This window comes from Protopterus annectens, chromosome 2.part1 (genome assembly GCF_019279795.1).
Source record: "Protopterus annectens isolate FY-2018-M chromosome 2.part1, PAN1.0, whole genome shotgun sequence".
NCBI classification, from domain to species: Eukaryota; Metazoa; Chordata; order Ceratodontiformes; family Protopteridae; genus Protopterus; species Protopterus annectens.
The window spans coordinates 1,215,019,073-1,215,031,351 of record NC_056729.1 but is presented as its reverse complement, the minus strand read 5'-3'; the positions used below and the strand labels follow the sequence as shown (position 1 = coordinate 1,215,031,351).

General features: G+C 43.8%; 1 protein-coding gene across 6 annotated transcripts in view; it reads right to left on the bottom strand.

Annotated features, from left to right (window-relative positions):
* Window positions 1–12,279, bottom strand: part of LOC122794391 (CD2 associated protein) — a 3,269,826-nt gene that overhangs the window by 1,057,251 nt on the left and 2,200,296 nt on the right. For 5 of the 6 annotated variants that reach the window (XM_044062738.1, XM_044062742.1, XM_044062739.1 and 2 more), the window contains one exon: window positions 2,353–2,406. The exons of the other annotated variant lie outside the window; for it this stretch is intronic. In XM_044062738.1, coding sequence (XP_043918673.1) covers window positions 2,353–2,406 — 54 coding nt within the window. The remainder of the gene's footprint in view (window positions 1–2,352; window positions 2,407–12,279) is intronic. 6 annotated transcript variants of the gene reach the window in all.

Genomic DNA, 12,279 nt, shown 5'->3' with positions numbered 1-12,279 from the left:
TGATGAATGCCAAATAAAGTGGAACAATGACTTCCTTGGACTTAGATGCCAGACCTTTATTTGTAAGTGCGCAACATAGAATGATTTCCTCACCACTGTAGACATGTGATGATCAAAAGCTAGATTACTATCTGTGTGTGTCCCCAAGTCCCTGACTACTGGGTGAACTCTAAGGGGTGTGTTGTCAATATGATAGTTACCAGGGGTGGATGACTTCCAAAAGGATACTATTATGCATTTCTTGGCATTTAGTTTTAGTCAATGGCTCTGACACCAGTTGTTCGCCTGTGTGAGCCCCTCCTGGAGAACATTTCTATCAGTGTGAGATTCAATGATAGCCCCTAATTTGCAATCATCTGCACATTTAGTCAGCCAGAGACCAGTGACATTGGCCTTGATTCCTAAGAAGTAAATGCCAAAAAAAGGAGTGGTCCAAGAACTGATCCTGGAGGGACTTCCCTTGTGACTGACCTCTTTGCAGAGGTAGACTCCCCAATTCTAACTTCCTGGGTCCTGTCTGTTAGCCAGATGGCTATCCACCAGGTGACATACGGGTTTGTACCTAACCTCAAGTTTGTCAACAATACCGGAGTGGGGTATTGTGTCAAATGCCTTGGCCAGGTCAAGGTAGGCAGTGTGAATGACTTTGCCCTCATCCATTGCTTTGATGACCTTCTCTAAGAAGTCCACCAGGTTCAATAGGCATGATATGCCCTTGACTAAACCAAGCTAGGTTGGGTCCAGTGTCTGGAGGTTTACTATATCTTTATTGATCATCTCCATGATAATTCTTTCCATGGCTTTACATACAAGACTAGTAAGACTTATCGGTCTGCAGTTTCCAGGGTCTGTAGATGGCCCAACCTTTGTGAACATGGATGATTGTTGCTTTTCTCCATTCATGAGGCACGAAGCCTGTTTGGAGGCTACAGTTAAATAGTAATTCCAGAGGCCCTGACACGCCATACTTCATGGTATTAAGAAGGCATCCTGGGATATTGTCTGGGCCCACTGATGCAGTGTTCTTGGTATTAGGGAGAGCATTAAGGACCTGTTCCCTAGTGATAGTAGGGGAGAGTTTATAGGATCATAGTTTGGTACTACGCCATCGGCCCTAGGGCCTATACAAGCCTAGCCATAACACGTCCCTGGATATTTCTTCCCACAATATTTACTTCCCTGGACCCCTGTCTAGCAGGGCGACTGTCGTGATCCCTGGGGTGAATTTCCTATCTCGCATCCAATCGTCAAGGTTCCTTTTGAAGAGGGCTAAGGAGACGCTCTGCTTGACATGTATGGACAGTCTATTCCACAGTATGGGGAGTCTCTGGGTCAGGAACCTATCCCTCCAGCATGTTTTGTTCATTGTGATGACAAGGTTTAGATCCCTGGAGCATGTGGCTCTGAGGGATTGGTATTTCTTTAAGTGGAGCATGTCCAACAGCTCAGGGTTTGATATGGCCTTGTATGTTAAGCACAGATCGCCTCTGAGTAGACGATATGCCACAGAGTATAGCTGGAGTTTTTTTAGATGGTCAGCATAGGGCATCTGCTTTAGGCCTGTGATTCTTTTAGTGAAGTATTTCTTTTATTTGATGAAATTTCCTGAGGGAAGGTTGAGGGGAGAGAGGGGTTAAGTTTGAGCTGAATTTATCAGCCAGGAGGTTTGCTATATCGTCTGGCTCAGTGTATGTGGCTCCCATTTACAATGAGCTCTGCAAACAACTGTGTATTGCCTTTGAGGTTGCAGACATAGCTAAAGAATGATTTGTGGTTGTCCTCGGCCTGGGAGGCCTAACTTACCTCAAATTTGGCTTTGGTAGAATTTACATGTCCTCTGAGTTGTTTTAGTTTGATGAGAGCGCTTTTATTCCACATTTAGCAGAAAGAAAGCTACACAGTGACCTCATCTTTTGGCAAATGAGATCTGAGGAGGTTAGAGATGGAGCATTGTGGTCAAGGAAGGAGTTCAAGAGTTTCAAGTGGTCATGAGCTGAAAATAATGGCTGAGTTGGATCCAAGGATTTGATCCAAACCTAAGTGGTTGAGGAATGAATTAAAACTGATGACATCAAATTAAGTCCTTTTCACAAATCCTATCTGAAAGGAATGACTATTTTAGGCACTTTTACAAACCAAGATAACAGAAAATTCCAACTTGCTTTCTGGTTTTCTTCTGGGTAACTGCTGGCACCAGGTATATAACTGCTGACAGCTATATTCCTCCTAAAAACTGCAATACTGTTAAAACTGATGACAAATTTGAATCTATACATCACCTCCCAACCTAATTTATGCCAATACTATCACTCAGACAATGTGAAAACATGCTAAATGAAAATAGCTGCTTACATCATCAACTGGTTTTAAGGGAAACTTCACAGAAAATTTGGATCCAAGTGCACCCTGTGAAAATAAAATCAGAAAAAGTGTGACACACTTAGTGCAAAGAAAACAGTTTTTCACTTATTTAAACATAAAAGGGATGGATTACAGGACTTCTACCACACAAGCTCCAGAGTCTAGCTTTCAAACAACACTTCTAGTTACTGTCTTTGTGGACAGTGCATTCATTTCCTCTGTTTTCATCTCACCTCCAAAAGACATAAGAGTTGACTGTATACTCTAAAATATCCAGCTATATACTACACTTACCCTTGCCATTGTAGCAGTTGCAGATGAAAAGGTGAGAAATGAACTAGTTTACTTACCTGGTTACCAAAAGAATACACTAAACCTTAAAATGTACCACTACAGCAAATAAACACACACAGATTACAGCTAAGGCAATACACACAGCACATTACATCAAAGTGTGAAACACTTCTTTAAAAAAATGTAAGCATATTATCTACTTGGAATTACAACTTTATCAGCAAGAGACACGATTACAGACCTCACACTACCCAGGGCATAAACTAGGAATTGTCCTTCCTCTTCCTCCATCTTTATGATGTCCTTCTACCATCCCAACGAAGCAATACGTATAATGGGGAAAACAGAATTACAAAATACAGAACTAACTCAACAAGAAAGGTAAAAACAGTGGTCAAAGAAAACCTTCTGAATGACCTACTTCTATGTATTCCTACTGCAAACTGCCCTGTCTTCTTCAGAGGTATCACAATTGGTATACAAATGCCCCATCTTTTTCAGAATTTTCTCTGATTATTTTCATATGAACATAATACAAACAGATCAGCAGAGTGTAGCAGACATAAGTACCCAGCTAAGATGCTGAAAGTACAGTTTTGTACCTACCATAAATGTAGATGTTCGAGTGCTAATACAGCTGCAGTCATAACAGATGGGTTATCCTGCCGTCAGGCGGGTCCTCGGTCGGCCGAATTCCAAAGTCTAGGTCCGGCGTCGGATGTCGTCGCTTCTTCCCTGACGTCAGTGCGGCAGGGGTATAAAAGAACCAGCCAACGCTATTTTCTTCAGTTTTTCTTGCCCCAGATGTCAGGTGCCCCCAGAAGGAAGGCAAAACATAAATTTATGTAATAATGCAATGTAATATAATGAAAAAACAGTAGTTGCAAGCAAATATACCATAAAAGAATACCCCAATCAGGTTGTATGAGGAGGTGTTTGTCATTAGGCCTGTCCCAAGAGGGGAAGGAGGGAGGGAAACCTGGACTGCAGCTGTATTAGCACTCGAACATCTACATTTATGGTAGGTACAAAACTGTACTATGTTCATCGTGCATACAGCTGCAGTCATAACAGATGGGTAGAATCCCAAAGCTAAAAAGGGGTGGCAGGCACTAAGTGGAACAAGGAGGAGCAAGGATGCCCTGCAAGACTGCTGTGGCAAAGCCCGCTCTAGATTTAGAGTATAGTGGTAGGTGATAGTGCTTGGAGAAAGTATGCACAGAACTCCAAGTGGCTGCTTCCAAAATATCCTTGGTAGGAACCCCCCTGAGGAAAGCTGCAGAGGTAGCTGTGGCCCTTGTAAGATCTGATGCTTGTATTTACAGTTTTACCATGAAATGAATAACAAAAGCGTATGCAGTGGGCTATCCATTTTGAGATTGTCTGTTTGGAAATAGCCTTTCCTTGAGCACCTGTAGCACAGGACACAAAGAGTTGCTCTGATTTTCTGAATGGCTTTGTCCTGTCCAAATAATAGTGAAGCTGTCTGTGAATGTCCAAGGAATGTAGTAGTCTTTCCCCTTTGTTTTGTGGATTAGGACAAAAAGTAGGTAAGTGGATAGCCTGATTCAAGGCTACACTGGATACCACCTTTGGCATAAAGGAAGGGTTGGTTCGTAAGGAAACTCTGTCCTGATGGAAAATGATGAAAGGCTGCACAGCCATGAGGGCTTGTAGTACCGAAACCCTGCGTGCTGAGGTGATAGCCAGAAGGAAGGCTGATTTCCATGACAAATATTGCAATTCTGTTGAAGCAGCTGGCTCAAATGGAGGCAGGGTCAGTTTTTCTAAAATGAAATTGAATTCCCAAGCAGGTACTGGTTGCTTCCTTGGGGGTTTTATATTCTTAGCCCCTCTGAGGAACTGTCTTAAGAGAGGATGAGAGAATAAAGGAGGATCAGTGTTGTATTGTGCAGAAATGGCTGAAGCATGGATTTTGATGGAGGAGAATGAAAGTCCTCTGTTTAGCATCTCAGCTAGGTACTGTAATATTTGAGGTAAATTCAGTATCTCAGGATTCTGTCCCTTTTTCTGATTTCAGGCACAAAATCGTTTCCATTTGGCGGAGTAGGCTTTTCTAGTAGAAGGCCTTCTGGCCTCCAAAATGACATCCTGCACCTCCCTGGAGAGGCGGGTCTTTTGGGAAATCAAGGAATCCTCCATGCGGCTAGATTGAGTGTTTTTAGCTGTCTGTGAAGAGTTTTGAAGTTGTGCTGGGTCAACAGAAGAGGCACTAGATGCAGGATCCATGGTGGGGAATGCGTCAGGCTCCTCAGGAGTGGATACCAGTGTTGTCTTGGCCAGTTTGGAGCAATGAGAATCATCTTTGGCCTGTCTGCTCTGGCTTTTAATAGAACTTTGGGCAGCAGAGGAAGAGGTGGAAAGGCATAAACTGTCAATGTTGTCCAACTGAAATAAAGTGCGTCCACTTTCCAGGCCTGAGGATGATAGGTCCTTGAGCAGAATTATTTCAATTGGTAATTTCTGTGGGTAGCAAAAAGATCTATGTCCGGCCTTCCCCATGCTTGAATTATCTTTGCAAAAACTTGAGGATGCAACTTCCATTCGTGTGGATCTGTCATATTTCTGCTTAGGTTGTCTGCCAGCATGTTTTCCTTGCCTGGCAGGAATTGTGCTTGAAGTTGGATTTGTAATTCCAGAGCCGTGTTCCAAAGAGACATGGCTAGTCTGCACAGGGGATATGAGTGAGTGCCTCCCTGTTTGTTTATGTACCACATCACTGTGGTGTTGTCTCTGTCCTTATCAATAGCTGGCCTGGATGCAGTAGGTCTTTGAAGGCCATAATAGCATTTTTCACCGCTAGCATTTCCTTTTGATTGATGTGTAGGTGCTTTTCTTTTTGGGACCATTTGCCCTGAATGCACTGATCTGTCATGTGCACCCCCCAGGCGTAGTCCGAGGCATCTGTTGTGATGATTTGATTTGCTTGAGGCATGCAGAATGGGAGACCTATGTTTCTTTGGCATGCTTGAGCCCACCACTGAAATTCCTTTTGGAGACATGGAATGAGTGGTATAATTGTTTCCAAACTGTGACTGTTTTGAGACCATAAGTTTTTTAGGTACCATTGAAGTTTCCTCAAATGCAGCTTTGCACATGGGATTAGCAGGATGCAAGATGCCATGAATCCCAGAGCCTGCTGGACTTTCCTTGCAGTCAGCCTGGTGAAGGTTGCCATTTTTCTGAAGTATTGAGATAGTTGCCCTTGTTTCTCTGGCGTGAGGTAGGCCATCTGGGTGTTTGTATTCAAGCTGGCACCCAGGAAAATTATTGCTTGAGAGGGTATTAGTTTTGATTTCTTTTTGTTGACTGTGTATCCCAGAAAGTTCAACAACTTTATTACAAACGCCAGGTGTTTCAGAAGTATGTGCTTGCTGTCCGCTTGGATCAGGCAGTCGTCCAAATATGGGTATATTTGTATCCCTTGATGTCTGCAGAAGGCAATTACTGATGCCAGGCATTTCGTGAACACTCTGGGTGCAGTAGATAAGCCAAAGGGCAATGCAGAGAATTGATAATGGGTTGAACCTGCAAGAAATCTGAGGTATCTTCTGAAATCTTGTCTGATAGGGACATGCAGGTATGCCTCCTTGAGGTCCAATGTTACCAACCAAGACTCCTTGCCCAGCATGGGAAGAAGCTGCTGTAATGTGAGCATCTTGAATTTTGGTATGAGTAAATATGTGTTTAGGATGGATAGGTCCAAAATAGGTCTCCAATCTTTGTCCTTCCTTGGTACCAGGAATAGCCTGGAATAAAACCCTTGACCCTGTTCTTGTGCAGGTACCTCTTGAATAGCTTTCATGTCCATGAGAGCTGAAATTTGTTTTTGCGCCTCTGCCCTTTGATTTTGTGGCAGGTTTGGCATGCCTCTAATTTTTGGAAGGGTGTGAAAGTGGAATCTGTAGCCTCTGTCTATAATGTCCAGGATCCATTTGTCTTTTGTGACAATATGCCAATTTTTCGAAAATAATGCCAGTTTTCCGCCTAAAGGTGCTGCCATTAAAGCTTTGCTTGGCATGCAAAGGGGAAAGTCATTGTGTCTGCTTTCTGAATGGCTGTGATCTATCCTCTCCACCTCTTGGTGTAGGTGCTTGCCATTGTCTGGCTCTAAATGATCCTTGAGATTGCCCTCTACCCCTCGGGCGCCTGTATCTACCTCTTTGAGGTCTGTCCGTGGCTGGAAAGGACCAATTTTTTGAAGGCCAGTTTCTGCTGAAACGTGGAGGTTGTACTTGTAGGAAATCTTTCACTGTTTGCATTGATCTTGCCTTTTCCTCCATTTTCTTTAATACCTCCTCAGCTTTAACACCAAACAATACATCTTTTTGAAGAGGTGCATCTAGTAATTTAGCTTTGACATGATCTGGTTGGGGAAGGTGGCCTAATGATGAAGGTGTTTGCCTTACAAACACAAGGTGCAGGGTTTGAGTCTCACAAGGGATAATTGGCTAGGCTTACAATGGCTCGCAAGGGCAGTTAGCCTAATACTAACCTATGAACCTATGGTAAGGTTTGCTCTTTGAGCCAAGCATGTCTACGTATGACAGACCCTGTAACAGCAGCTCTACATGAGGCCTCTAAAGCATCAAAACCACATTGCAAGGTATGTTTACCCACTTGCTCTGCACTGTGCAACAAATCCTGCAACTCCTTCAAGTCTGGTTGTTCAGGTTGTGACATTTTGCTTTTCAACTGAGATAACAAAAACTGTTGATACTTTAACATATGGAACTGACAGTTTAATGCCCTCATGGTTAAAGTGGCCGAGGTGTATACTTTTTTCCCCCACCTTTCTAAAGCTCTGGAATCTCTCTCTGAAGGTAATGGATTTTTGGCAGTAGAGGCCTTAATTCCCTTGGGACCCTGTGAAATAGTTTCTGGGTCAGCAGCATGGCTTTTGTATAGGAATTGGTGTGAATCAGAAACCCGGTAATACCTGTCAGGCTTAACAGGAGCTGGTGGTAAAGAATCTGGGTTAAGGCTGGCCTCTGAATACACATCATCTAGTATGTCTAAGACAGGAGGGATAGCCAGAGGCCTGTGCTGAGGAAGCAAGAGAAAATCCCTCAGCCTTTTCTTGGAATCTGAGTAATCTTGGCCTTCCCAGTGGAAGTGTTCCCTCAAGGTATGCAAGGTTTCCCCAAAAGAATAGTCCTCAGGGGGGGAGACAGAGGGAATGGACTCCTCCGCATCAGAATCTTCAAAAAGGCAGTATGAATATTCCTGGTCTTCAGAATGTTGGTTGAGAACCCCTGATAAGAGTAATCAAATCCTCAGCCATTTCTGTTTTTTAGGCATGGGGCCTTGAGAGGGGCTCAGTGGAGCTTGTCTTTTAGTTTTCATGGCTGCTTTAGATTTTGTGAAAGCCTTAATGGAAAAAGAAGAAGAAGGCCTGAAGACACCTTGAGAGGTGGCAGGCCTGTCTAAACTCTGAGTTTCCCCGCCAAGAGTGGCGTCGGTATCTGTAGTCGGGGTGGGGGCCGAGGAGCCTGCGACCTCGGGCACAAAAGACACCGCTAAAAAAGCGTCATCGGTACTCAGGGGCTGCGTAGGCGCCTCACTGAGAACAGGAGCACCTATAGCCGGCTTTAGCGTGGTGTCGGTAGAAGTCGCGGACCTCGTATGTCGGTCCTTATCTTTGCGTCTTTTACTCAAAACTGGAGTCGGAGTATCCGACGACATAATGTAATTAAATTTTTTTACCAAAATAGTGTTGGGCGAACTCCGCCCGACGCTTAATAGTGCGTTTGTTGAATCTAGCACAAAAACAACAGGCCGAGAAGTCGTGGTTTGGGCCTAAGCAAGGAATGCAGAAGGAATGGAAATCCTTATGCGGTATTTGCTTCCCACATGAAATGCAATTATTAACTTTGTCTGACATCGGTCTTAGGCAAGAAAAGTTTCCCCAATGGGGTACTTAGCTTTCAAAAAGACTTCGGCTGAAAAATATTCGTAATCTCAGGAGCTGGCCAACCGGCACTTGCAAACTGCTTCTGCTTCGCGTACCGCGCGGCAAGAAAGACTGAAGAAAATGGCGTCGGCTGGTTCTTTTATACCCCTGCCACACTGACGTCAGGGAAGAAGCGACGACATCAGACGCTGGACCTAGACTTTGGAATTCGGCTGACCGAGGACCCGCCTGACGGCAGGATAACCCATCTGTTATGGCTGCAGCTGTATGCACGATGAACATCATGTCTAAGCTCAATACAAAAATCTTTGGTTCTTCCAATGAAATGCAGTCTCTTAAAAACTAATGATAAAGTTTCACAGGGAAAAGTAAAACCTCAAACATACACTCAGGTCACTGGACCAAGTAAAGTACATCATCTTCTTTCGGATGTTCCCGTTAGGGGTCACCACAGCGGATCACCTGTTTCCATTTCTTCCTGTCCTCTGCATCTTGCTCTGTCACACCAACCACCTGCATGTCCTCTCTCACCACATTCATAAACTTTATCTTAGGCCTTCCACTTTTCCTGTTACCTGGTAGCTTCATCCTTAGTATCTTTTCCCCAATATATTCAGCATCCCTCCTCAGCACGTCCAAACCAACGTAATTTTGCGTCTCTGGCTTTGTCTCCAAATCTTCCAACCTGAGCTGACCCTCTAATACACTTATTCCTAATCCTGTCCACCCTCTTCACACCCAGTACAAATCTTAACATCTTTAACTCTGCCACATCCAGCTGAAACTCCTGCCTTTTTGTCAATGCCACTGTCTCCAACCCATATAACATAGCTGGTTCTCACTACCCTCTTGTAGACTTTCCCTTTCACTCTTACAGGTACTTGTCTGTCACAAATCATTCCAGACACTCTTCTCCACCCACTCCATCCTGCCTGTACTCTCTTCTTCACCTCTCTTCCACACTCACCATTACTCTGAACTATTGACCCCAAGTATTTAAACTCATCCACCTTCGCCACCTCTACTCCTTGCATCCTCACCATTCCTCTATCCTCCCTCTCATTCACACACATATATTCTGTCTTAGTCCTGCTGACCTTCATTCCTCTTCTCTCTAGAGCATATCTCCATCTCTCCAGGGTCTCCTCCACCTGTTCCCTACTCTCACTGCACATCACAATGTCATCTGCAAACATCATAATCCACGGGGACTCCTGTCTGATATCGTCTGTCAACCTTGATAAAACCCCACCTCCACCTTAAACGCATCCGTCACTCCCACCGCAGACGTCACCACTGTTACACTACCCTCGTACATATCCTGTACCACTCTTACATACTTCTCTGACACTCCTGACTTCCTCATACAATACCACAACTCCTCTCTAGGCACCCGAACCAAGTAAAGTACAGTTGTGTAAAATCTTAGCATAACTGTAGATGTCTTTCTCTTCACTGTTGCAGTATTCTTTACTAAAGGGATTCCTTGCAGAGGGCAGCACAACGTCCAACCAGAATACCACAACCTTAGGAAGTTAAGGCTATTGTATGCCACACATATGCTCCGCGCTCACAATATAGGGCATAAAGGTGGCATACAGACTACATACCTCATAACTGAATAGTCCCAGGAGGAACAACAGTCTAAGGAGAGGAGGAGGAGGAAAGTACACTTACCATAAATGTAGATGTTAGAGTGTCTTCACTGTTGCAGTCATCACTGTAGGGTTCTTCCTGCCGGCAGGTAGCCCTCGGTCGGCCAGAATCCCAAAGTCTGGGTCAGGCGTCGGCTGTGCACTCACCCTCCCTGATGTAGAAGGAAAATTGAAAGAGTAGAGAAAAAAGGGGGAGGGAGGGAGAGAGTGAATACTGCAACAGTAAATAGAAGGGACATCTACTGTTATTCTAAGATTTTACACAACTATACTAAGCCCTTCCATATTACTGATTCAGTACTATTTACTAAAGAAATAGTATAAAAGCTCAAGTGGAAACATGGGAGGAGGAAGGACCAGCAGAGCCCTGAACAAATCCATGCAAGATAGCCCTAGCAAAGCTAGCTCTTGCTTTGGAAACAATATCCAATTTGTAATGCTAAGCAAAGGTATGGGCCAGAAGACCAAGTAGCAACTTCAAGGATGGAACTGATATCCAAGCCTTTGAAGAAAGCAATAGAGGAAGCCACAGCCTTGGTAGAATGAGCCTTTAGAGAGGCAGACAGACATTTATCATGAAAGGAGTAGCAACAAGGAACGGCCTTAGAGATCCATGAAGAAATGGCTTGCTTAGGAGCAGCCAAACCTAGAGATGTAGAATGGAATGAAAGAAAAAGTTGCCCAGACTTTTGAATGGCATTATTCTTACCCAAATATCTGTGCTGTCTATGCAAATCCAAGACATGAAGAAACTTCTCAGTGGCAATCTCTGGAAATAGGGAAAAAAGTGGACAAATTAATAGACTAAATAAGAGACAGTTCATTAACCACCTTGGGCATAAAATAAGTAGTATGAAGACACTCTAACCCTATGAAAAAAATTAAAAAGGAGTAAAAGCCATAAAGGACTGAAGCTCAGACATCCTCCTAACTGAAGTAAAGGCCAAAAGAACAATCTTCCATGTACAATGCTACAAGAAAGCTGAAGCTGCAGGCTCAAAAGAAGCTGGAGTCAATTTTTCAAGAACCAAATTAAGGTCCCAAAAAGGAAGAGGAGGCTTGCTGGGAGGTCTAATATGAAATACGCCTTTAAGAAAGCTTGACCTCAAACCTCGAGAGCAAAGTAGGAGTCAAATGCAGACAAGCAGAGACAGCTGAAAGATGAGCTTTAATTGAAGAGTAGGCAAACCCAAGCATGGAGAAATTCACACAAATAAGACAACCAGAGGCACCTTCACAGAAAATGTATCTTGGTTGCGAGCAAGTCATCAGACCAAAAATCTTTTCCATTTGGATACATAAGATTTCCTGGTAGTGGGTTTCCTAGCCTCCTGCAGGACCCAAAGCACATCCTCAGAAAATAAGTGCCTAAAAGAGATCTAAACCCTATTACTCACAGTGTCAGCTGAAGAATGGACATGTGAGGATGGATGACAGACCCCTTTTGTCTTATGTGAGTAGGTCCACCCTTTGACAGTCCTTATGGGGACTCTGTCTCCCACACTGACATTTTCCATTTCTGTATGACATGTAACCTCACAACTAAAAGCAAAAAAAAAAAGGAAGATATGAAGAAAACTCCAAAGGGGCACTTACCTGAAAATGGCTTGGTAACCAGCAGAAACAAGGAAGCGTTCAGACCGATGTCTGAAGATAGCGTTCAGACTGGCTTCAAAGATGTCCTAAGGTATGTACATCCGTAGTCACCTTTATGATCTACACCATGAGCGGGGGAGCATACGTGTGACATACTATATCCTTAAAATCTTAAGGCTTTGGAACAGTGGACGGAAGTTGGGCTACAATAGGCAGGGAATCCCTTTAGTAAAGAATACCACAACACTGATATGGAAAAGCATCCATTATGACTCATTCATAGTCCATGGGGGTGTAAATGACCTGATACATACTTCCCTAGACTATATAAAGACAGACAAGATGGAAGTCTTGAAATATCTGATCCATGCTGGTATGAGCCTAGCATTGAGCAGCATTCTACCTTTTCCAGGGATGATGCCACAATAAAAACAGCGG